At 47.9% G+C, this 26,499-nt stretch overlaps 1 protein-coding gene across 1 annotated transcript in view; it reads left to right on the forward strand.

Annotated features, from left to right (window-relative positions):
• NGEF (neuronal guanine nucleotide exchange factor) overlaps positions 1–26,499 on the forward strand; it is a 979,475-nt gene that overhangs the window by 94,083 nt on the left and 858,893 nt on the right. The window contains exon 2 of the mRNA XM_085634692.1: positions 7,241–7,432. Coding sequence (XP_085490818.1) covers positions 7,241–7,432 — 192 coding nt within the window. The remainder of the gene's footprint in view (positions 1–7,240; positions 7,433–26,499) is intronic.

Here is a 26,499-nt window from a genome sequence, read left to right on the forward strand (position 1 = left end):
GGAGGTATGGCTTGCGTGGATCCCCCAACGTTTCCTTACCCAGAATCCCCTGCAAACCTCAATTTTAGCTGAAAAAAATCACATTTTTCACACATTTTTGTGTGGGAATGTTGTGGCATCATCGGGCTCACACAAATTTACCACCACCCAGCGTTCCCCCAGGTCTCCCGGTAAAAATGGTGCCTCACTTGTGTGGGAGGCCCAAGTACCCGCAACAGGCAAGGGCCCAAAACGGAGTGAGGCGACATCAAAATTGGCTATCTTAAAACCACCTGGTTTTGCAAGGGGGTCATCTGGGTTTTTGGCCCGGTGCTCGGCGGCCATCTAGGGAAACCTACCAAACCAATACATTTCTGAAGACTAGACACCCGGGGGCTTCCAGGGAGGTATGACTAGTGTGGATCCCCCAACGTTTCCTTACCCAGAATCCCCTGCAAACCTCAATTTTAGCTGAAAAAATCACTTTTTTTTTTTTTTACTGCACAGCCATCTAATCCTCAAGCACACACACATACTAGTTGGATTTGGCACGAGGGTGAGTGATGGTTCAGCATATACAATTGGATAAGCAAGTGATTTCACAAAAATGAAATGCACTGTTAATAACTGAAAGGGCGAGAAACTGAACCATTGACTCACAGCTCGTGAGCTGTAAAGCCACGACAAGGCACCAACCTCTTTACAGGCCATTCATACACCTTTCATACATGTGACACATACAAAACCATTCACACCGCCAGTCGCGGGCCCATCACATTACAACACTCACACCAGCAGACAGCGCCATTCAAGGGCCCATCACTTTCACATGCCCACATTCTTGATACAGCAACCACACACGCTGATGGATTGCGTGGAGTGGCACTCAGCTAGCAGTGTGTGTAGTGACCAGCAGCAAGTCACTACTCACACACTGCCAGCCGAGCGCCAGTCCATGCACACCGCTAGCCGAGCGCCAGTCCACGCACACCGCCAGCCAAGCGCCAGTCCAGGCACACCGCCAGCCAATCGCCAGTCCAGGCACCCTGCCAGCCGATCGCCAGTCCAAGCACACCGCCAGCCAATCGCCAAACCATGCACACCGCCAACCAATCGCCAATCCACGCACACCGCCAGCCAATCGCCAATCCACGCACACCGCCAGCCAAGCGCCAGTCCACGCACACCACCAGCCAAGCACCAGTCCACGCACACCACCAGCCAAGTGCCAGTCCACGCACACCACCAGCCAAGCGCCAGTCCAGGCACACCGCCAGCCAAGCGACAGTCCACGCACAACGCCAGCCAAGCGCCAGTCCACGCACACCGCCAGCCATGCGCCAGTCCACGCACACCACCAGCCAAGCGCCAGCCTACACACACCGCCATCACATTTAGGATTTGTTTTAGACAAAAATAAAAACACAAACAAATTGCAAATAGATACAAATCTACTAACTCAAAATCTGAAACTAAATACATTGCACTAATGCCAACCTTGAAACAGAATCAACTATTTTAAAGAATACAGACCAGGCAGTTCACTTTACCACTCATGGATGCTCCCAAAAATTATTTTGCGTGTGGTACGCTCTAAAACGAGCAGGGACACAGCCCAGGGTTAGAAGGACACTTGTGGCAGTACATACGAGTCTCCTCCCGCCTACCTCTTCGCCAACAGACTCTACATCTCCTAGTGGGAAAGTCTTTTGAGGATGTGGGAGGAATGAAATCAGGAAAGTGGCGATCTTTCAATCGAGCCACATCCTCCACCACTCCAACTCTAGGAACACTTAATAATAATAATACAGATGCTTGTAGAGCGCGAACAGCTACCTCAGGTGAGGTGTCCCGGCGCTAGCGAGTCCTACAGCCAAGAGCGAGTAGTCAGGGGGAAGATCAAGATTATTGCATAAAGAGCCAAGTTTTTAGGAGCTTCCTAAAGCTAGCTTCTTGCCTGTTCCACAACAACAAGGCTGCCTATCACAGATTGCTGAGACTGAACAAAAGTCAGCTTTGATGCAGGTGAACACTCCTTGAACACAACAAAAGCATTGAAAGTTGCTAAATTAAAGAGATGGATGGCCAACTTCTTATACCAAACATAAGCCTTACGAATAGCAGTGTAATGTTCCAACCTCTGATCTACTCCATCAGCACCACCCATGTGGTTATTGTAGTCTAAAATGCACACAGGTTTGTGCACTTCAGAAATCTGACCCCAAACAGCCACAGGTGAAGTACTCTCATCATGGATGGTAGTCAGCATGTACACATCCCTCCTGTCCACAAATTTCACAGCTAGTAGTTCATCACTACGCAAGGTACTGCACTGTCCCCTCTGATGTTTTTTGGCAACAAGCTCTTTTGGATAACCTCTATGGTTAGAGCGGATTGTGCCACAAGCAAAAGTGTCCACTTTGAACAATTCCTTAAACAATTGCACAGCAGTGTAGAAGTTATCAAGGTACAAATGGTGGCCTCTGTTAAACAGTCCTCTAGCAATATCCCACACAATTTTCTCAGAAACCCCAAAAGTGGATGGACAACCAGGGGGGTCAATAGTGGAATCCCTACCAGTGTACACACGGAAATTAAAAACATATCCTACTCTCAAACAACATATACAGCTTAATTCCATAGCGTGCCCTCTTGCTAGGGATGTACTGCCTAAAAACCAAACGGCCCTTGAACAAGACCAAAGACTCATCAATAGATATTTCTTTCCCTGGAGTATAGATCTCTGAAAATCGATCTACAAAGTGATCAAGAACAGGCCGAATCTTAAAAAGACGGTCACAGTCAGGGTGATCTCGTGGCAACGCCAAAGAATTATCAACAAAATGCAGCATCGGTAGCAAAAGCAAATACCGATCACGTGTCATAACTGCAGGAAATATGGTCGTTGCCATCAAGGGACTGGTAGACCAATATGAAGCCATGGACGGCTTCCTTATCAAACCCATCAATAAAGTCAAACCCAAAAACTTCTTAATCTCTTCGAAATTTGTGGGAGGGGAGTCCACCGGGTAGCTCTAGAGTGGGGCCTAAGTTTGTCACTGTTGTCCCTCAAAAACTGCACAGACACAGTATGGATCAACAATATCCCACTAAAAAAGAAAGAGAAAAGAAAATTACACATAAGACAATGCAAAACACATCGCAAAGAACTCCATGCACAAAACACTAGCTAAATAAGCTGCCATTATGACACCACTTACAAAAAAATTCATCCATACATGACAAAAATACTCATTTGGAGAAAATACAACAAAGATTTTTTTCTTACCAACAAAAAATGCAACTGAGCAAAACTGCAGAACACCACTGTCGAAATCGCAAACAGGAATCAAAAGCTTTACACTAGAATGAAAAGGAGAATAAAACATTACAATCACATATGCAAATAATGCACCAGTCCACACACAATCCACCAGCCAAGCTAAGGGGTAGGTGGGCCTTAGAGTATAAATAAAATATTCACCCCCGTAAAAGAGGAGCAACCCTTGCCCTTGAGGCCACTCCCAAACACAAAAAAAAAAAAAACAGGTGTCTAGTGGCTTCTGCCCCCCTAGATAGCAGATGGGCCTAAGAGCATACTGCTATTCTGCCTCCCAAAGAGGGCAGAAATGACCACAATCTTCCTCCCATAAAGGGGAGCGACTCTTGTCCAAGGGGCCGCTCTCCAAGATTAAAAAAAAAACCCGGGTGGCCTAGTGGACCTACAAAAAAATAAATCAGCCGATCTGCCCCTCAGGGTGGCAGAAATGGCCAAATTAATGCTGACCAAATGGGAGCAACCCTTGCCCAAGGGGCATGCCCCACAAAAAAATCCCTGGTGGTCTAGTGGGCCCAATTTTAAAAACAACATGGAGATCTGGCCCCCTGCGGGGCAGACACAGCCACAAATATTGACCCCAAAGGAGAGTGACCCTTGCCCAAGGGGTCACTCTCCACAAATAACACCCTGGTGGCCTAGTGGGCCCTACATTAAACAAGCATTTGCAATGCAATCTGTCTCGCCTTTGGGACCTTATATGTACTTAGCTATGCAGCACATTAACCTGCGCCCTGAAACATCTGCTGTTCTTTGACATGGAGGAAAAGCAAGCACCAAACTGCGCGACACGCTAAGTATTGGAACACACAGGGAGAAATATTGCCTTTCAGCGGGAAATGGTTTGGTCCAAAGCTCTGTTTTTAATATAAAATCTGGGCCTTTGGTGGTCAAATCACTGAAAATACAAGATTTAAAAAAAATATTATTGTCTATGGGTGCTCGTGGAAGACAATTTCTATGGACTGAAAACTAGAGAATGCTGAAGTGATTCTGGTATTTTACTGACCTCTGTTGATCAGAAAAAAAAGTCCCTAAACGGAAGCAGATAAGTCCTAGGGCTCCTCCAAAGCCCACAAACCATATAAACATATAAGTATATACTAAAGTATATACAAGAGGTCTCGAATGCTCGACCTCAAAATAGCGAAATCTGCCCCCCCCCCCCATGGGGGCAGACTGCCAAAATCATAAGCTCCCAAAGGGGAGTGACCCTTGCCCAAGGGGCCACTCCCCACTAAACACTCCCTGGTGGTCCAGTGGGCATTTTTTTTTACATAAAAAAAATCTGCCCCCCCAGGGGGGGCAGACGAAGCCTAAATTACATTGCCCCCAAAAAGGGGAGCAACCCTTGCCTAAGGGGCCGCTCCCCCCAAAAAACAAAAAAACTTTTTATCCCTGGTTTTGCTTCCTTACTGCCTGCCTACTATGTAATGCAATTTCAGTCTGTTTTTCTTTACAGTATGTATGTAAAGCACTATACCTACCTACGGGTCAAGCTAGCGCTATATAAAACTTTTGAAATAATTACAATAAATAAACTTTTTTAAAAAATGGCCCTCAAAGGGGAGTGACCCTTGCCCAAGGGGCCACTCCCCACTACATTACAATTAAAGCCCCCGGGGGGCAGACAAAGCAAGTAAATATTGCCCCCCAAAAAGGGGAGCGACCCTTGCCTAAGGGGCCGCTCCCCCAAAACAGAAAAACATGGTGCCATTAAAAAAATAAAATAATCCCTGGCGCCTAGTGGGCATTCCTGCTGCACGATCGCACGATCATGCAGCAGGAATGCACAAAAGAGGCATCGAGGGAAAGGAGAACCCTTTCCTTTCCCTCGATGTCTCTTTTAACAAAATCCTCCCCCTCCCCAGCCCCAAAACTCACCTCTGAGTTCACCGACGCGCAGTAAGCAAATGACTTCCTGCGCGTCTGTGATCCTAGGGAACCCTCAATAACGTCAGCACGCCTCGCGCGCTGACGTCATTGATGACGCCAGGGGGGTGCGGTGGGAGGCAGGGGAAGGTCTTCCCCTGCCTTCCCCAGAACAAATACGCTGATCGATTACCCACGGGGGTAGCGCCAGTGCTTCCCCCGTGGGTGGGTGCCTAGTGGGCATTCCTGCTGCACGATCGCATGATCGTGCAGCAGGAATGCACAAAAGAGGCATCGAGGGAAACGAAAACCCTTTCCTTTCCCTCGATGTCTCTTCTAACAAAATCCTCCTCCTCCCCAGCCCCAAAACTCACCTCTGAGTTCACCGACGCGCAGGTAGCAAATGGCTTCCTGCGCGGCGGTGATCTAAGGGAACCCTCAATGACATCAGCGCGCCTCGCGCGCTGACGTCATTGATGACGCAAGGGGGGTGCGGGGGGAGGCAGGGGAAGGTCTTTCCCTGCCTTCCCCAGAACAAATACGCCGATCGATCACCCACAGGGGTAGCGCCAGCGCTTCCCCCGTGGGTGGGTGCCATGACGAGCTGGGCTCGTCATGAGCACACGGCGACTGTATGCTCATGACGAGCCCAGCTCGTCATGAGCATACAAGGGGTTAATGGCAGGCATAGACTCATACACTTTAAATATATAAACCGTGTCTATTATACACCTGAGAGATTACATCGCTATGGCCTTAGGGAGTCAGCAGAATGGCTACATTGTCATTTCCCTGAAGCAGATTTTATACACTCAGCGTCGTATTGCCCTGGATTTAAGGCCTTTTGGGTGAAGATCTTCCTTGAACTCTCGCTTATTAGAACATTGGAATTTTGGGAGCTCCATTGTAGACAATGGAGTGCTCCATGCTTCTACGGGCCGGTAAAGGCCCGCAGAGCAACATTCCAAAATTTTACAAAGGCCTCTCGGAGCATGAGGGGATTTAAATCCCCTCAAGCTTAAGGCCTTTGATTTATTTGTTGGAACATTCTGCCCTCTAGTGGCAGAATGTTCTAATATCCTTATAGCCCTTTGTAGCAGAGCTATACCGGCTATTAAAGTCCGGTCCCTTGTTAAAGTCCCTCGCCTTCGGCTCGTGCCCTTAACGCGGGAGCGGGCCTTCAATAGTCAGTATAGCCCACTACGGTGGGCTATAAGGCTATATTAGTGAATGCACTTCAGTACCTGATCCTCTACTGGCATAGTTAGGACTAGACAAAGAGGTTAGGAAGGAGGTAAGAAAATTAGTGGCCCTTGGCCTTCTTTTAGCCAAATGCAGAGTGGCCATTTGCTGGGCCTGTGGCCCGCTGCCCTCCCTCAAGGAATGACACAGAAATTTGGTCTACTGTAATATGCAGTCTGATGTATATAACGATTTACTCCCACAACAGAGCCACCTGAAAGATATTTGGCGTCCATTTCAAATGTACCTGGTGGGTAAGGAAACAGGGGAGGCTGAGAGAGACAGGGAGGGCATAACTGATAGCGAATTGCCCTAGTATCAATATTGTAAGTTGGAACCATTGCTACGGGCAAAATGCAGCTTCACTATAATCCCCTCTGAGTTTTTAGGTCTTGCCTAGCGCCGCAGCACATGCGCTGCATGCTCTGCGAGATCTATTGGCGTTGGGTTTCTTTTGGAAGTGGGGTGAAAGCTCCGCCTCTGCTTTTCATTGGCGTGCGTCACACTTTGTTAAATGCGCGCTTTTGATTTGCAGTGAGGCTTTTTGGTCCCCTCCCTGTCTCCTTTCCGGCTCGCCCACCCGGACTGGATCGTGTGCTCGCAGGAGCGAGCAGGGACGAGCACGCAACCCCTGCCTTGATGCTAATCACTTTTTTTAAATTTGTTTGGGGTGCCGAATGCATGGCTGCCTCCTGGGTCTGGAAGTGGCACAGGGACGGCGACACCAGCTTTCCGCCATTAGAGTGCCTTTTGATGCTTCTTAAACTCGGCTCCCTTAACTCTCGCCTTTCTTGTGTTACGCCCAAACAGACTTCCAGGATTCCAAGGGGGCAGCGACGGGCAGGAAGATGCTCTTCCCGACCTCCGTGAAGGATTCGCCTCGAGTGCTGCCCGACACCAACGACCTGTGCCTCGGCCTGCAGTCCCTCAGCCTGACCGGGTGGGACCGACCCAGGGGTACCCATGACCTGGAAGCAGCGGCCCAGTCCTCCGGCCCCTCAGGTGAGTGTGGGAGGGCAACAGTTTGTCGTACCCTCCCTGCTGTCTCGAAGCTTGCTATGGCTGTCAAGTTATCTAAGTGTGAGGGATGGGAGGAGATTTGCCCTTAAAACAGGATATGGCACACTAAGCAGTGGGATTTTTCCGAAACTTGGTTGCACACAGTATGCATCGGATTTAGGCAGGTGGCCACTTTCTCATGAGTGATGCTGCAGAATAAAAACAGCCCGCTCTAGGAGTGGTTCGTAGCTGATAGTGGCTTTGCTTGCATTACTGCAGGGTTTAGTTACCGTGATAATTGGAGTACTTATAATCAAGTGTTTTGTGAGGTGTAAAAACTGTATAGATCCACACTCTCCTAAACGCACTAATTTTCAAATTGTTTTTGCCGTGCTTGTCGTATGAGTTCTCATTGACCAGACGGCTAGGCCCCTTCAGATAGAGCACTCTGCTTCTTCGCACACTTCTTGCAGGCTTAGATCTGTAATGGCTTTCTAGCCCAAATCTGGGTTTTAAACTGTATTAAATTATCTTTATAAGAAGTATTATTTGTGGCGATAGTGCAAAAAAAAAGTATTCAATGGGTTTAATTTTGCTTGAGAAAACCTTCCTAACAAATATATTGTAATTTGGTTCTATGACGTTTCACTTCACTTAAACCAGCTTGCTGGGGGTGTTGATGCATCACCTGGCTGAGTACTCATTGCTGCTGCCACATTGGCGTACTGCAGGTGGCATTGAGATGCTTGAACGTTCTAATCCCTCCTTGCAGTAATTTACGAAGGTATGCTGTGACCTGCTCTTACCACCTCTAAGGAGCATTGTAGACTGTTGTCACAGTCTAGCATAATCTGCTGGTAGTGGTTTTGCAGTGGATATATTGTAGTCATAGCTATGAACTTCAGTCTATTTCCCCTTTAGGAAACTGGTATGTAAGTGCTAGTTTTGCCAATCCCCCCTCCCCCCTCCAATTTTAAAAGTCTCCACAAGGACAGTCCAGCTCCTCCTGCACTCAGCCTCATGCAAAACAAGCATTTGCAATGCAATAGGTCTCGCATTTGTGAGAGTTTGAGCTATTGGCATTGTGAATGACAAAGCCTTTTATTTGTGTTTTGAAAACCTGCAAGCGGTGCATAAACAAGTGCTTTGTACTTTTTGTACTTATAGTCCATAATAATAATAATAATAATACTGATATTTGTAAAGCGCGAACAGCTACCTCACGAGGAGGTGTCCCGGCGCTATAGACCGCTGGGGAACCCGTCCTGGCTATCCCTGTGAGATGGTCCCTTTCTGGGTATCTCCAAGGTGAAACCAGGCATCCCCAGCATCTGTGCTTATGAGAAGCAAGGCTGGCAGTAAAAGATAGTCACTGCCAGCCTTGCATCTCGTAAGCAACGACTATAAGTACAAAGCACGTGTTTATGCACCGCTTGCAGGTTTTCAAAACACATAAATAAAAGGCATTGTCATTTACAATGCCAACAGCCCAAATTCTCACAAATGCGAGACCTATTGCATTGCAAATGCTTGTTTTATATTGCATATAGCTTGACCAGACTTATGTTGAAAAGGGGACCAGCAAAGAAGACACAGTGATTGTATTGCCCGTACCAGCACTTGACTTCGGTATATGTGTGATAATAGACAGCTGTGCCTTTCTAAGTATTGTAATTGCCAATTGTAGACAATTGTATGAATGCAAATTGAATAATAAAGCAAAAATATATATTTTTTTAAACGAGTCAGAATGACAGGAGGTCAGGTATCTTAACCTGTTTTCTCTGTGGGCAGACACCTTCCCTCAGAATGCCGCAGATACCTTGGTGAAACAGATTTCTTCCTGTTACTCCCATTTTCACTGTGGCCACTCTTAACTCTTTCAAGCTGCCACCACCTCAGCCTCCCTTTGACGTCAAGCTATGAAAACTATTAAGCGTGTCTTTGGCACTGCATGGCATCAATCAGGAAACCATGTTAATGATCCTTAATGTCACAAGTATGGTATAGGCTATTACAGTGGGTTACTGTAAATACTCTATTTACAGGGCAGACTGGGCTATGGGCCCCCCACTTTTTTCAATCCCTCCATGGCAGATAGTAGTGGTTGGATGGTCCTGGGAGGCTGCTGCACAATGGCATCCTTCTAGAGTGGGGATAGATTTTTAGTTTTCGATGAAGTGCATGTGCGATTCATTTTTGCCAGATCAATTTTTATCACATGCCCAACTATTGGAGAAGCAAAACCAACATATCAGATGGGTGGGACAATTGCCCTAGTCCTAATACCTGTTACGCCCTTTTCATGGGACATGGTCCCTGCTTTATGGAAACAGAGCATGATGAGCCCACATTCAGAAAAACATTATGCATACCCAATGTCTTATGGAAAATACCGCCTCATCTTTCTTCAACCCATTCCCAAAGGAGCTGTTCAGCCAGGAACTCCATCTCATTAGTTCTCAGCCTGACGTAAGCAGCGCTTGAGCTGCCCTCGTCATACAAGGCTTCTTGGAATCGATACGATTCCAGAAGCCTTGTCCCAGCTCCGCCTTCAGTTTTGATTCGTGCGTGTCATTTGGCGTCACGAATTATGCCAAAGGCAGTGCAATGATTGCACCAAAGGCGTGTCAATCGCTGCTTGTTGCCACCCTGTCTCCTTTTATCCACGCCCAGTGGGATTGGATCTCTCTCTGGCGGCGGGAGACAATGTCTCCCAATTAGCCGCAATGCACTTTTTTGTTATCATTTACCTTTGGCAAAGGCAGACGCGTGGTTTTTTTTGCATCGCGCTTTCATTTAAAGTGAAAGCACGATGCAATTATAAACAAGCGGCTACTTTTGCCAAAGCCGAGAGCTTGTTGTCCATGCATCCCTTGCTCTGCCCACCCCTTCATATTTATTTTCACAAGCCCCTACTCCCTACTCACCTCTTCTCCTCTGCACCGCCAGTCTCTTTCAGTGCTTCAGGTAGCTTCACGGTGCAGCGCCTACGGCCATTAACAACAATAAATAAACCCTTTTCGCTCACAGCGAGAACAGTCACCACAGGAAACAACGGCACAGAGCCCCTCCCAGTACTGCAGCTTCCATCTTGGAAAGGTAGTCTGTGAAACAGCATTCGAGTCTAACGGGACTGTGCTGGGCGCTACTTTACACAACTGTAGGGTGCTGCAGCACGGTGATGCATTCTGAGACGTGCACAGCTTCTAGGGGTTTCTGGCTAAAATCCAGACCTCACAAACTTTTTTCCCAGGGTTTGGGCTAGTGTGCTTGCTGCGGAGATGCCTGTGTAAGCTGGTCACATGACTGAGTCACCATTAGGTGGCACAGTCCAATGTAACTGTCCGTGGCACCTTAGCGCGTAAATGCTGCTCTTTGGTGAATTTGTTTCTCATGTGTTCCACTTAACTATCGATCCTGTTACACCTCGACTGGAGCATCAATACTGCACTGTGGTTTGCCAGCAGCTAAATGAACACCCACTGGCTGAAAATACCATGTTGACAGGTAAGTGCTTAAGGTACAATTCACAAAGACTCTACATTTAAAAATCAAATAGTATAAGCACTTGGCAAAGACTTCAGCGAAGCGTCCACCGCAGAAATACAGATATCTACCCCGCATACACCCTAGTAGAGAGAAGTGCATTCGGGGGATACATGGCATACCATCATGCAAAGGTGTTTTGCAGCGTGAATCTTTCTGGATTCACTATGCTGTGCATTATTCCGCGATCTGGTGGTTGGGTCCGGATTCGTAGTCTTTCTTTTTTTTTTTTGGTTTTTTTTTTGTAGCCCAGGTGGGCGTCGACGTCCCACCATTTGGTGCACCTCTCGTGACGTCGTCGTACTTCCTGCGGAAGTCCCACCTTTGGGGCGCCATCTTCAGATTCTTTTTTCCGCCGTTGGGTCTGGATCGTCATCGAGAAGCTCCAGAGTTTTAGACAAAGGAAGAAGGAATATACGCGAGTTTCATCGAAGGAGAACTTTTAGAAGACTACAGAGAGAAAGGTATTACAGCCGGGACGACGAAGAAGAAGGGGATCCTCGAAATTCTTCGACGCCATAGGAAAATGCGCACTCAGAGGCTCTGAGCGCAATGGACAAGACACCATTTAAGTTCTGCCCTAACTGCCACCACAAGTACGCGCAGAAGGACCAACATCCGGTCTGCAACCTTTGCCTGCTGATCGACCACGGGAGCAAGGACTGCTACGCCTGTTCCGCTTTCGCGCCGAAGACTCTCCGGGTGAGAGAACGACAGAGGAGAGCCAACTTCAGCATGGAAGGCAAGGGTAAGGCCCCGTCACTGTACGATCTGGGCCTCTCCACCGACGATGAAGACAACATCGCCGAGGGACCTGATGTCTTCACGGTCGCAGAGACCGATAAGAAAACACCTGACAAGGTAAGAGACACGTCGAGTACAAAACCACCAAAAGGGCCCCGAAAATCGGAAGGTGACTCTCGAAAAAATTAGTCAAAGTCCTCGAAGGGAACACCGGTGCTGAAAATTTCGACGTCCGCCAGTGGTTCAAAGGACAGAAGGCCGAGCGGATCCTTCGAGAAGGACTCCCAGGTGCCGAAGACCGCCGAGAGACAGAGTTCGTCGAAACAGACCCACGAGCTGGGACGTTCGGCGACGAAAGACAAGGCCGCGTCGACGCAAGCTCCGTCGAAGAGACCTGCGGTCGACGCCGAGCACATCTCCGACATGGAAAAGAAAATGAGAAGGCTCAAGGCGGAGATGGAGAGCATCCTTCAGAGGAAGAAGGAGTTCGACGAAAGAATGAAAAAATACAAAATCCCAACGGCCCCGTCGACGGATGTCGTCGAGATCGAGGAACAGGGAGATTTCGACGCCGAAGAGCAGTCGAGAGGTCCTGAAGAGGAGGAAGAAGGCCCCTACTATGAGGGAGAAGATGATGAAGAGGATCAGCAGTCATTCTACGGCACGGCGCCGTCGACGACTGGAATGGCAGGACATCGACGCCGAAAATCCCGAAGAGCCCGTGGACTCGTATCCTTCGAGGCCTTCGCCGCCAGACGACATCGGGGCTTACAACATGGTCGTCAAGAGTGCTGCAGCAGCCTTTGGTGTGAAATTGGACGAGGAGAAGCCGAAAGCAGACTTCCTACTCGAAACTCTGCTCCCCATCCAGACGAGGAGCCAGTTCCTCCCCATGCTCCAAAGCGTGATGAACCAAGGGAAGGAGGCGTTTAAGGACCCAGGAACATGCCGGTCCATCTCACCCAGAACGGAAAAGAAGTACAAGCACTCCTCGCAGGATCCTCCTTACATCAAGGGTTCGGTCACTGCCGACTCCATCATTGCTTCCACGGCCAGGAAAAGAGCCAATGTGCCGGCGACCTCGGGCCCACCGCCTGATAAGGAGAGCAGAAGGATGGACCTCACTGGAAGGAAGGTAGAAAGAAACGCCGCAATGCACTGGCGCATGGCAAACTCAAACGCGCTACTGAACAGACACCAATACCAGCATTGGGATGAGATGGGGGAACTAGTCAAGCATCTCCCAGAAGAGTACCGTCAAAGGGCTTCCCATCTAGTGGAGGAAGGGAAGAATATCGCCAACTCATGCATTAAGACTGCATTGGACGGGGCGGAAACTTCGAGCAGACTGATGGCCATAGGGATCACTGAAAGGAGACAGGATTGGCTCAGAATTTCTGGATTCAAGCAGGAAGTCCAGAACAACATACTGAACACTCCTTTCAACGGTGAAACGCTGTTCGGGGAAACTGTGGACGAGAAGCTCACACAACTGAAAAAGGAAAATGAGACGGCAAGATCCATGGGGGCCCTGCAATTCAGGGGGTTGCGAAGAGGCACCCCAAATCGGAGACCCTATGGAAGGGGAGGAACCCAGCAGGGTACGTCGCACCAGACATTCTAGCAAGGGCAGCAGGGTGACAGTCACAGCCAGCAGGGACAGCAGAAGCAGAACTGGCAGTACCAGCCTCAAGGCCAGTCCTTTCGCGGGAGGGGAAACGGACGTGGCCAAAGGAGGAGAGGGGGAGACCAACCCTCATCTAAGTGACTTCACACGCAAAAAGACGCTCACCCCCAGCATACCCCGAAGGGTGAAGCGCAATGTAAGAACACCAAGGGGGTTACACAAAACAAGCGCCTACGAGCATGCAACACCGGTAGGCGGAAGACTGGGCCTCTACCTTCAACAATGGCAACAAATAACCTCAGACAAATGGGTTCTCAACGTCATACAGCACGGATACTGCATAGAGTTAGAGAAAAGGCCTCCAAACAAGAAACCAAAGAGAAGACAGCGCTCGGGTCAAGAGCTCGCTCAACTCAGGGAGGAGACACTTCAACTACTGAAAAAGAGGGCCATAGAACCAGTGCCATGCAGAGAAAGGAACAAGGGAGTGTACTCAAACTACTTCCTGGTACCAAAGGTGGACGAATCACTAAGACCCATCCTGGACCTAAGATTCCTAAACAAATTCATAAAGACACAAAAATTCAAGATGACATCACTACAAGAAGTGCTACCCCAAATACGAGGCGGAGACTTCATGTCCACCGTGGATCTCAAAGACGCCTACCTGCACATCCCAATGAACAGACGACACAAAAACCTGTTAAGGTTCAACATCAACCAGGATCATTATCAGTTTACAACCCTGGCATTCGGTCTAAAGTCCGCCCCAAGGGTTTTCACAAAATGCCTTTCAGCAGTAGCCGCGTACCTATGAAGGGAAGGGATTCATGTATATCCTTACCTAGACGACTGGCTAATCAAAGCAAGCACTCGCGACAAGTGCGAGGAGCACGCAGAACGGGGGACAAGAACACTAACAAACCTGGGGTTCTCGATACACTGGGGGAAGTCATCGATGGAACCAGAACAGGTGAAGATCTTCCTGGGGGCGAAGATCAACACCATAGACGGAACGGTCATGCCCAGCGACAGAAGAACAATAGCCCTGCTGAACGAGACGCGTCTCTACCAGAAGGGGCGAGTTCTGACAGTGAGAACAGTGAGCAAGATCATGGGGATGATGGCGTCATGCATCCACCTAGTCCCCAATGTACGGCTTCATATGAGACCATTCCAAGAATGGCTGCAACAGCAATGGTCACAAGCAAGCGGGAGTTGGGAGGATCTAGTGGTTGTTACGCATGCAGTGCAGGAGGAGATAGCATGGTGGAACAGGGAGAACATAACTACAGGAAAGACCTTGATACCACCAAACCCAACTGTGACCATCACCACGGACGCATCACAAATAGGATGGGGAGCCCACATGAACAAGCTCAGGGTGAGGGGTCTGTGGACTCCGGCAGATGCGGTCAGACACATCAATTACCTGGAATTGAAGACTGTCCTGCTAGCCCTGAAGGCCTTCCAGAAGCAGATATACTACCAGAATGTGCTGATACAGACGGACAATACTACTACCATGTTCTATATCAACAAGCAGGGAGGGACACAATCGTTCCCCCTTTCCACTCTGGCACAGGAGATTTGGAGATGGGCCATCCCACTCAAGATAGACCTGCTGGCCATACACCTACCAGGGAAGGACAATGTGGAGGCAGACTGGCTCAGCAGACAGACATCGGCATCCCACGAGTGGGAGCTCAATGGACAGGAAACGCAGAGGCTATTCCAAAGGTGGGGAACACCGACAATAGACCTGTTTGCAACACGCCTGAATGCAAAATGCCAAATCTTCGCATCCAGGCAACCAGAACAGCAATCCCAAGGGAATGCCCTATGGATAAGTTGGTCAAAGACATTTGCCTACGCTTTTCCACCGATACCGCTGTTACACAGGGTGCTCGACAAGTGCAGGACCAGCAACATGACACTGATCCTAGTGGCACCACAGTGGTTCTCTCAAATAGCGGAAATGGCACAAGGCACTCCTCACAAATTCACAAGAAGAAAGGACCTGCTCTCCATGCAGAACGGAGAGGTCCTGCATCCAGAGCCAGAGAGCCTCAGCCTGGCGGCATGGCTCCTGAAGACTTAGAGTTTGTGCACCTGAACCTACCTCCAAGCACTATGCGAGTGCTGCGGGAGGCAAGGAGACCTACAACACGCAAATGCTATGGGGTGAAATGGAAAAGGTTCACAATATGGTGCAGCAGAAAAAAACTACAGAATAAAATGACAAGAGAGTCAACGGTGCTTAGATACCTCACACACCTACTAAAAAGTAATCTATGCTCATCCTCCCTAAGGGTACACCTAGCGGCAATCGTAGCTTACACACGAGGGGAGAGAGGAGGAAGTCTCTTTACCTCACAGCTAGTAAAGAGGTTCCTGGAAGGGGCGAAAAGAATTGCGCCGCCAAAGAGGATACCGCCACCGGCATGGAACCTCAACGTGGTCCTAACCGAACTTATGAAGGCGCCGTTTGAGCCCATCCACAAGGCCACGCTGCAAATGCTGACAATGAAAACAGCCTTCCTGGTAGCGATAACCTCGCTGCTCAGAGTGAGCGAGCTGCAAGCACTGACACTGCAAGAGCCCTACATCCAGATACACAAGGATAGGGTGGTTCTAAGAACGGACCCACACTTCATGCCTAAGGTGGTGTCGGCATTCCATATGAACCAGACAATTCAGATACCGAGTTTCTTTCAAAACCCCAAAACAAGCGCAGAAAGGGCACTGCACACTCTAGACGCTAGAAGGGCAGTGATGCACTACATTGAGAGGACCAAAGAGCACAGGAAGACCAAGCAGTTCTTTGTCTCCTTTGCAACTAGTTTCCTGGGTAGACCTGTGACAAAAGCCACCATTGCACGATGGATCGCACTGACAATACAATTCTGTCACAAACAGGCAGGGCAGGAGCTATCGGATGGGCCACGAGCCCACTCCACAAGGAGGAAGGGAGCAACTATTGCCTTTCTGGCAAATACGCCCATTCAAGACATATGCCTGGCGGCAACATGGGCTTCAGTGCACACGTTCACTAAGCACTATTGCGTGGACATACAGATGAACAAGGAAGCACAAGTAGGACAGAAGGTGCTTCAACATATATTCAACGGCCAACACTCCTCTACCACCCAGCCGCCACAAAGATAACAAACCGCTACAACGTCTATGCACAGCATAGTGAATCCAGAAAGATTCACGCTGCAAAATGAATAGTTTCTTACCTGTTGGTGTAGTTTTGCAGCTTGAAGATCTTTCTGGATTCACTAGCGAACCCACCCACCTCCGCCAGGAAGATGAGGCTGGAGAAAGAGGTGGAAGGACAAGGAAGAACAGAATAATTGAAATACTAAAGGAAATTTGAAAAGGAAAATTAATAGAACGCCTAGGGTTAAAAAAAAAAAAAAAAACGAGAGGAAAAAAGAACCCGAAGATGGCGCCCCAAAGGTGGGACTTCCGCAGGAAGCACAACGACGTCACGAGAGGTGCACCAAATGGTGGGACGTCGACGCCCACCTGGGCTACAAAAAAAAAAAAAAGAAAGACTACGAATCCGGACCCAACCACCAGATCGCGGAATAATGCACAGCATAGTGAATCCAGAAAGATCTTCAAGCTACAAAACTACACCGACAGGTAAGAAACTATTCGTTATTTAGGATAACATCCTTATTCTCGCACATGAGACTGTCTGTTACCAATACTGAGGGGGCAGTCACACGACCCAAAATGTGCACCCAGAAGGACACAGGAAACTACAGAACAAGCGTACGGAAGTGCAGACATACTACAGCTGGCGCGAGGGAAATACGCATGAAATACTGGCAGGACAAATTCATTAAGGGGTGCACGGAACCTAGGTAGACTGCAAAATGTATTATGTACATTTATTTTAAGTTGTGTTTAAATAAACACGCACACAACTCAGCGGATGGTTGTGCCAAGGGTAAATTCCCTTGCTCGTCCCCTGCCAGTTGAGCCTACGCTGCCCCCGCCCTTTCGAGGGCATCCTGTCCACTTACCCACTGTGAGTACAGGGCCGAGGCCTGAAGGGTAGACACAGGAACACACTAGAGAAGAGTGCGACACTACAGCCCACACTCACAGACAAGCCGCTTAACAAACCAACCTGCAAACCACTCAACTTCGGAAAAACACCACGGGTGGTAGTGTCTGTCAAGCCGTGGATACACAGCCCCTCAGGCTTCCCGTGGATGGTCGCCCTGCATACCACACAACGTAAGGCACACACATACGGAGTTGAGTCTAGCAATACGGGGTAGTGTACAGCAACACACGTAGGCACTTGCATCATCTCACCGCACTATGTAGGAAGTGCTCCCGCAAACAACGCTACATGTAAAACACATACTGACACGTGCCGGGAAATGGGCCTCAGGAAACCAGCAGGCATGCACACAAAAGCATGCACAGCTCACACTCGTCAGTACGGTGGAGTGGATCTTTCGGGACACCTCCGTCAACACCCACAAAGTGTGTATACGCATACACAACCACACGCATTTCAGTAGGTGAGACGCGGAAAATCTACAACCGCAGTCATATTCGCTCAATAGAGGGCCTCACAAACAGGTACACAATCATTCTCTGAGCATACACCGACCCACCCACAGATTGTGACCTATATATATATATCACATTGCAAAGCACAAAGCGAGAAAACATGCTCAAGCTCAAACACACACACTTCCCAAGGTGGCGATCCTGACCTCCACAGGACAAGCATAAACAAATGCCTAAATGCATAACTACATGCACAACCAAACATATGCAGCCCACCACGCACATCTGGAAAGAGGCAGCTATGTGCACAGGAGTCGTCCACACGACACAGGAATGCACACAACAGGAATGCGCACTAAAACTACGGTGGCCTGTTCACGATCGCGTGCACACTCCTGCTCAATGGCACGTTTGCATCTGCCAACAGCTGAAACGTCCTTCGCGTGGCGCATTACCGAGAACACTCGCTGCCCTCTCCCCTGACCCGAGCGCAAGCTACGGGATGTCTCTCCTTTGACACATGCAGCCTCACTGTTATTGCCACGAACCAGATACGACCGCAAGGTCCCACTGGCTTAGACAACAACCTCTTACTAGTGCCGCAACAGAATAGGAGACATCTCGGCCTTCCATCGGCATGGCACTACACTGTACCATGTGCACACACTTCAGTACTGAAATGTGACGTGATCTGTGCCAGCGGCAACAGGTGTGCGCTCTGCCAGAAGCATCACACTGCTTTACCGGAACAGGGCACAGCTCCGGACAGACTACCGGCAGCATTGGACTGAAAGACACTGGCATTTACACAGCTTCACGGTTGGAACGGGGGCACTAGCAGCTAAGTGGTCGCATGCAGGGAGCCCCGCGCTCACAACAAAGCTTAACCTTATGGTCCAGCCTGCAGGCCTGTAGGTGGGACAGCTGGGCCACTGTAGCTATACTGCCCCCTAAGACGGGCAGCATCACCTGAGCCCCTGACATGAAACTTTTATTGAGGTAAAGCCATTGGTTTTGCTATACAATACCATTAGCAAAGCAAATGGCTTTAACTTAAACAAAGGCGAGACCTATTGTATTTTCAATGCTTGTTTTTTTAAAGCAATCAGCCTTTGACTCGCCCCAAGCACGTTTCTGCGAAGCCCATTAAACAGAATTTGCTCTGGTGGCCGCGCTCTATCTTTTTATGATGCTTGGAAAAGCAATAGTACGGCCCTTGCCCTTCTCTTTAATCCGTCGGTTTTTGTATCAGAATATCGTTTTGCACACAAATTGTGTCCTCAACAGGGTTTACAAATTGAGTACACATTGCCTATTAACTCCAAGAGGGTGATATTTTTGTGAACTATATTTAGTGCACAATATTGACGTCATCCGGTATTCTGGCAATGATCTGCCGGTGCCATATCATGCCCCACTGCATTTGTTATGTTATGTTATGTTATTATTTTCTTATATAGCGCACAGATGCCGCAGCCAAGAGGCGTCCCGGCGCTTTAGGAGATGGAACACACAACACAACAATGAAGACCAGAACACTGAACTATACAGAGGAGAATAAATGGGTTTTTAATTGTTTCCTGAACGGAAACAAATCGTGGATGGAACGAAGTGAGGCAGGCAAAGAGTTCCATAATGTAGCCGCCATCACCGAAAAGGAGCGTCCACCCATTCTGGACTTTTTAAAACGAGGAACAATGGCCAGATTGGACCCTGCAGACCGAAGAGCTCTTGAGGGGACATAATGGAGAATGGTCTGGGTGAGAATAGGAGGGGAGGCCAAATTGAGAATTTTAAAAGTAAGGCACAAAGCCTTGAACTTGATTCTTTGGCCTACTGGGAGCCAATGGAGATCATGGATAGTGCTGCGAGCAGAAACAAATTTAGGGAGGCCGACCAGCATCCTGGCCGCCGCATTTTGTACCCGCTGAAGGCGGTCAAGCTCAGCTTGATTAACACCCAGAAACAGGGAACTGGCGTAGTCCAATCTGGTCAGCACCAGAGCTTGGACTATGATCTGCCTGGTGTCTGCGTCAAAAAAATTAAAAATAGGCCGTAGGCATTGTAGAGCACCAAAACAAGTTCCCGCGACACGCTTGATGTGGGGAATAAAATTTAACACTGTCACACTCCATCTGCCACAGTGGTGTGTGCCAGGGACAGTGCCTTTGCATGGGAACATTTCTTCCTTCATGAGTTTACTGAGGCCATTTCAATCTCTCAGTTTGTTTTCTTAAAAACACCTTTCATGTGGCATTCCATACAGCTCTTCCTTAAGCCCAACCCTCATCACAATGAACATACTCACCTGGCATCCCTCATTAGATCTTTTGGGGTTGTATTTTATGGCTAGGCTAACCGTGCCCTTTCAAGCTCAAGGTGGGCAATGAACGAGGGCCACCCAAGCACGTTGTTAAAATTGCCTCTTATCAGGAGCAAAACGGTTGAGTGTTATGTCTTCAAAACTCAGCCTGGAAAAGACAAAGTTATTTTTCCTTGTGGGCTCTACCACCGTGTGGTGTGACTCATAAGTTGGACTTATTACCTGAACAGGCTAAGACAGAATGCAACTTCGGTGCTAAGGCGGAGGAGCATCGCGCCACTGCTCTGTGAGCAGGTCAAAAAGGAAACAATAATATGATTTTAAAGCATTGTTATTATCATATTATTTTTTCGTCGTTGCTCAGCTGGTTAGGGGCGGTGTTGGGCTGTGACAGGTGCAGGGGAGGAGTGGTGAGCACACTCTTAAGTGCGCATGACGGTTTGGCCGGCTGGCTAAACAGTCATGCGCACTTTGCATGTTCTCCACCAGGCTGTATCAAACAGCCTGGGTGGAGATCATGCACAGCCTCCCAGTCCGTCTCTGTGCGCCGAACCACGGTGTTCAGACCAAATCACAATGCTGCTATCAGCATCATTGTGATTGGCTGGGGGAGTCTGGGAGCCTAGGTGCTTCCTGTTCTAGCTTCCTGCCCTTGGAGTCCTGGAAGCGGGGGAAGAGGATCGAGAGGCAGCAGCTGGCAGGCAGGTAAGTGATTTAAAACCAAAATGTAATTCCCTCCTACCTCACCCCATAACCCACCCCCCCCTACTGCCATTAAGTAGCAGCCACCACTCCACTAAAGAACTTTTCTTGAAGCCCCAAGTTAACAAATTGGCCTTCACTGGCTTTCTCTCCAATAAGACGTTGCATAAAATCTTCTATCTCTTCCTATCATTTACAAAAGACCATTATCCTGGCTGGGACCTTTTCATGCCCCAGCCACTGCACATCTTTGCACTTGGGCCTACCCAGACATTTGATGGCAAAAATAAAAAATACAGCTGCAAAGCTCACTTTGGGCCTTACACGCAGAGAACTGCCAACTCAATACCTTACTAAACCGTATTTGCTCCTAGTAGCCAGGAGAATATTGTTCAAATGCCTCTGCATCTGCCACCGAGCCACTCACTATGTGGTTCTTACGTCCCTTCAGTCCTGCTTTTAGTGGTACAGTCCTTCCTCGTGCCTTCTTCATATTTCTTTTGTTAGTCAGTCACCAAAATCGAAACAGTATAAATTAGAGGGCGAACTTTTTTACCAAAGTACCCTATAAGCTGGGAGTAGCCTGCTTTCTCAGCAGCCAACCCAACTTTATCAGCCAGAAGCAGCTAAAGACCTCCAAGGGCTCCAATTCCCTAGTTTGGTCATAGAACACAAGCCCATATCTTCTTGCCGAGAAGCAGGATACACTTCAAGGTCACTGTTGTACTTGTCAAAACCATTTCAGGTTTTAGGTTGGAAAACCTTCGCAGGAATAAAAGTGCTTCATCGACAAGACGACAAACAGGCAATTCCATGGGGAAGTGGAAAGTAGGCAAGTTACCCAGTGCTATGGCTCCCTACCGAAATGATTTGCAGTTTCTAAAGACCATGCACTGGAAATGACCATTACTTGTATGAGAGTGACAAAAAGTCTATTATTCATCCCAGACTACCTTGGCTTCTCCAATTATGCATGCAGGCAGGCATGCATGAATGCTGGTTTTGTGGTTCAGTTTGATGTGAAATATAACTCCATGGGAACATGGGGCTCATTTCTTTAGCACTTGCATTCTCCTCAGAGTACGGTGCTCCTTGTGTGGCTACAAGGCACATCAGGGTGCTGACCACAGAACATAGGAGGAACACTATATGTATGTTTGTAGTTTCTGTAGCGAGAACCTAGTTAAAAAGCACTGTAACACGGTACCTGGGCAAAGGGTAGGATAAAGTCAGCGGGTGTTCAGAGAGGTAGCTGGTTTGTGACTGGTTAAGCCATTGTGTTTTAGCATTCTTTAAAGAGATGTGTCTTTAACTCTTTGCTAAATTGGAGAGCATTGGTGCTGTTCTGATAGCTACCGGGATGTTGTGCCAGATTCTGGGTGCATCAATGGAAAAGGTGTTCTGTCTTGCTTTCTTTTTATTTTTTACACTTCTTAGTCTGCAATCTGATGGTGTCCTGGCTGTGGGTGTGGCGAGCACCACCAGATATGCTGAACCTGTCTGTAAAATAAACAATAGTTCTGGTTGTGACGGCTTTGTTAATGATGCAACTGGTTTTGGTGATGGTGCAGGTTGGCAAGAGGAGCTAATGGACTTCCATCAGTGGGGGGCGGGGGGGGTGATGTGGTATTTCTTCATGCCCTGGATGAAATGAGCTATGTGTGTAGAATTCCTAGAGGGGGTGCCACTGTGGAGTCTGGGCGGCCATGGAGTAGGGAATTACCATCATCCAGGTGTGACAGCTCAAGGACTTGACCAGCAGTTCTAAAGTCACTTTTTGGAAAAAACATTTCATTTTCTTTAGAAGGGAGAACTGATACCAGGCAGTGTCTGTTTTTTGGTAGTGTGTTCCTTGAGGATGAGGTTGATGTCCTGGTTGAATCCACGCGTTCAAAGCTGTCAAGGTTCATGTAATTGAGTCAGGTTTGTACTGTTTCTTGTTTGTTATTCATAGTAAATAACAGGAATTCTGTCTTAGTTGGGTTGAGCTTCACGTAGGCACTAAACATCGAGGTATGGATGATGTGCAAACAGTGTTTGAGTTGTTGGATGTCTAAAGCAGAGGAGACTATCAGGTAGAGCTGTGCATTGTCAGCATATTTGTGAATCTTGATGCTGTTATCTGTGAGAAGAGCACCAAGCTGCTCCATTTAGAGGTTGAAGAATACAGGGGACAGTAGGGAAACCTAGAGGACCCCGCATGTGACTGACTTCTTTTAGAACTAGAATATGGCCATGTAAACAAACTTGTGTGGTTGGAAAGAAAGGAGGAGAACCACTGAAGGATATCACCAGTGAACCCCTTGTGAGACTCGGGGTGCTAATGTGGGTGGGATGATCGACAATGTTAACAGCAGCTGAAAGGTGAGGCAATATCAGGAGGCAGGTGTTCTCTTCATCTGTGGTCAGGATGGCATAGTCTACAATGTGTAAAATAGTAGTCTCCATGCTGCAGCATGATCTGAAGACAGGCTGGTAGTCATGCAGGAGATGGTGAGAATTAATGTGTTCTTTGAGTTGAAAAGAGACTAGGTTTTTCAGTGATCTTGCCAATGAATGGTAGGCGAGTGATGAGCCGGTAGTTGTCAAGGTCACCAGGGTCTAGATTCGTTTATTTAAGAGCGGTTGGATGTAGCTCGCATTGAGAGTTTCTGGGAAGATGCCTTGAGGGAGGGAGGCTTTGAAAATGGTGAGTAGGGATGAGAGAGTGTCTCCAGAAAGCGTTTTGAAGGGCAATTGTAAGACATGATCTTCAAAAGAAGTGACTTTGAGGGAGTTGAGCATGTCAGTGAGATTTGCGAGAGAAAGGACTTTGAAGGATGACCAATGCAGGACTTTAAATGAAACGGTGGGGTTAAGAGATGAAGCAGGCTTAGTGGTGTTGCTACGCTGTTGAATCTCCTGTATTTTATATCTGAAGAAGAGATTGATGGCATTGCACTTTTCTGTGGAGGGAGGAATAGATGGGTCTGGCAGGGCTTGATGCTGTGTCTGATAGTCTCAAAAAAGTGTTTTGCTTCTGTTGGTGGCTTCATTGATGGTGTAGGTAGGACATTGGTACAGCACTTTGCTTTAGCTGAAGTGATTAGCTGTTGATGTGTTGCATTTAGGGTTTCAGTATCATGAGGTCATTTGGGACTTCTGTTTTTCCCATTTTCTTTCCTCAGTGCAGATGAATCACTTATTATCAGCAAGGTCTGTAGAGGGTCGTGTACTGAAGGCATTGGCTTGCACTTCCATGTCTTAATTGGGTTGTTGATGTTCCCATAGTTTTCCAAAAATGTTTGGCAGTAGTTTAGGAGGGTGATGGCATTGGACGTGGATTTGATAGGGTGAGAGAAGTTCAAGCAGTAGTCTAAGGAGAGAGATCTGAGGGTTTGATCTTCTCTTTTCAGTTTACTTTGGATTTTTAGTAGGACGCTGAACAAGGAGATGGAGTTGGAGATGGCGAAGTGGTCAGCCAAGTTCAAGGGAATAGGTGGTTTGCATTATATTATTGTTGATGTAGAGAAGACAAGTTCAAGGATGTGGCATTTGAAATGTGTTGGTTGTATGGGATGCTGTACCCGCGCTAAGTGCGTTGATAAGCTTGTTTTCTTTTGAGCTTGTGCTGTTTGTGGGGGATTTAATTTCTTCATGAGTGTGATGAGGCCATATAGGGTCAACAAGATGGCAAAGAGATCTGAGAATTCCTCAGTGGAGTCCTTATTCTGCTCAGGAGGCCTGTAGATGGGGTGAAATGTGACGGTCGGGGTTGCAGAGATGGGAAATGGCATGTCGGCAGCTCCAAGGAGTGGAGTGTTACTTGCTTACCTAAGATGTTGGACAAAGGAGCAAAGGAACTTTGTAATACTTGTTTGGAGATTCACAGCAAAGCATGCTCGATTGACAGACCTGCACGATGATCTTGGCAGCATACGCCACACAGATATGCGAACCTTAAGCTGATCCCCATTGAGAGATGGAGGCACTGAAAGCAGCCTACAGGCACCCTGAGAATACAGTTTCTGTGCCAAGCATGAGCAGGGTGCTCACGGGTGTATCATGAACTGGGACCTTCAGGAAAACTGGGAAAGACACTGACATTTTTCAAGCATACGTTTTGTAACGTGTAATCCATTTGAGTTGGAAACACAACTCTGTGGGGTGGGGGGAGTCTTTATGGAGTAGATGAAAGTTTATTTAGTGAACATGGCAAATCCCTAATTGTGCAGATTATAATATACCTGCAGACTTACAGTATTTGGATAGCCTTGCTTGTGACCAAGTCTTTCTCATGGATTTACTGCTGTTCAGAATACATTTGGAAGAGTATTCATTCGAGGGTCCAGGACAGATAATCCGCTTTCTAAGGTCTTGCAGCAGGTTTTGTAAAAATCAACATGGATGCTTTTTTAGAGTGTAAATATCTTTCTGGAAGTATACACCTTGATGGAATTGCTCAGCAATTGAGTGCTTTCCCCATCACGCAGTTACCTAACACATTCATAATTTAAAAAGAGATTCTGTATGAAACTGCGAGTCACTGAATCTGATGTGTGGGTTTGAGGATGTGGTCTCGTTTTCTTAATGTGATACTAAGCCAGTGTGGTTTCAGCTGTCTTTTTGGGAATCCCTCCATACACAGTGTTGCCTTGGTCAGGTCTGCAATCTATTAAGGTGCCTGTTGTGAGCTGATCTGTTTCTGTGAGCGATGGGGGGTGTATAGCATTTCCCTAGGCAGAAATAAGGCAGTTTCTAAAGATGTGCTCAGCGATTTGTTGCAATGAAAGGACTTCCTGCTGAATTTCCTGGGAGGGACAATGTATCCTAGCGGCTAGAGTGGTCGACCACGACGCTGGAGAACCGGGTTCAGCCTCTGCAAGGAACGCTCAGCGTTCTGTGATTCTGGGGTGAGTCTTCCCCGTCTGTAATGCAACTGGTGCTCATGTAAAGCGCTCTGATACCTTCGGGTGAAGTTTGCTCTATATAAAATTCCGGGAAAAAAAGATGTTAGTAAGGGGTGTCTTGAGACCACTAAACAAAGGTCAGAATGTCAACTGTGTCTCATTAGCAGGTTCTGAATTTATGAGATCCCATTATTACTAATTCCATTGATGGATTGGCGGCCAGCTGTGTCTCATCAGTTCGTGATGGGGTGTAGTCCAGTTTGTTTCTCCTTTCCTTAAGTAGAGAGGGCATCCAAGGGCACATGCTCTGTGTCTCCTCAATGTGAGGCAAAGGATCAAAACCAGGACGATGAGCAGGGTAAAACAGATGTCAGTAAATGGGGCAATAGGGTCGCCCCTTGAGGCGTTCTGTGTGTCTTGTGCTTGTTATGAGCACCTTTGTCTCAAGCATTGATCCTGGTAGGTTCATAAGGCTGAAGTCTTTTGAAGCGCCGCTAGATTCTACACTCTGCTCTTTACCACAGTCGTTCATTTGGGGCTGTGCTCATCGAGCCACCCAATGGTAGCCACCATGGTGATATATGTGGAAAATCTACTTGTGCTGGTCACTGATGATTCATATATTGTTTGTAGGTCATTCTGAAAACTGGACTGAATTTTAGAATTCAGTGCCCGGCAAACCAAGCGCTATATT

The sequence above is a fragment of the Triturus cristatus genome, chromosome 11 (assembly GCF_964204655.1).
Source record: "Triturus cristatus chromosome 11, aTriCri1.1, whole genome shotgun sequence".
Lineage (NCBI taxonomy): Eukaryota > Metazoa > Chordata > Amphibia > Caudata > Salamandridae > Triturus > Triturus cristatus.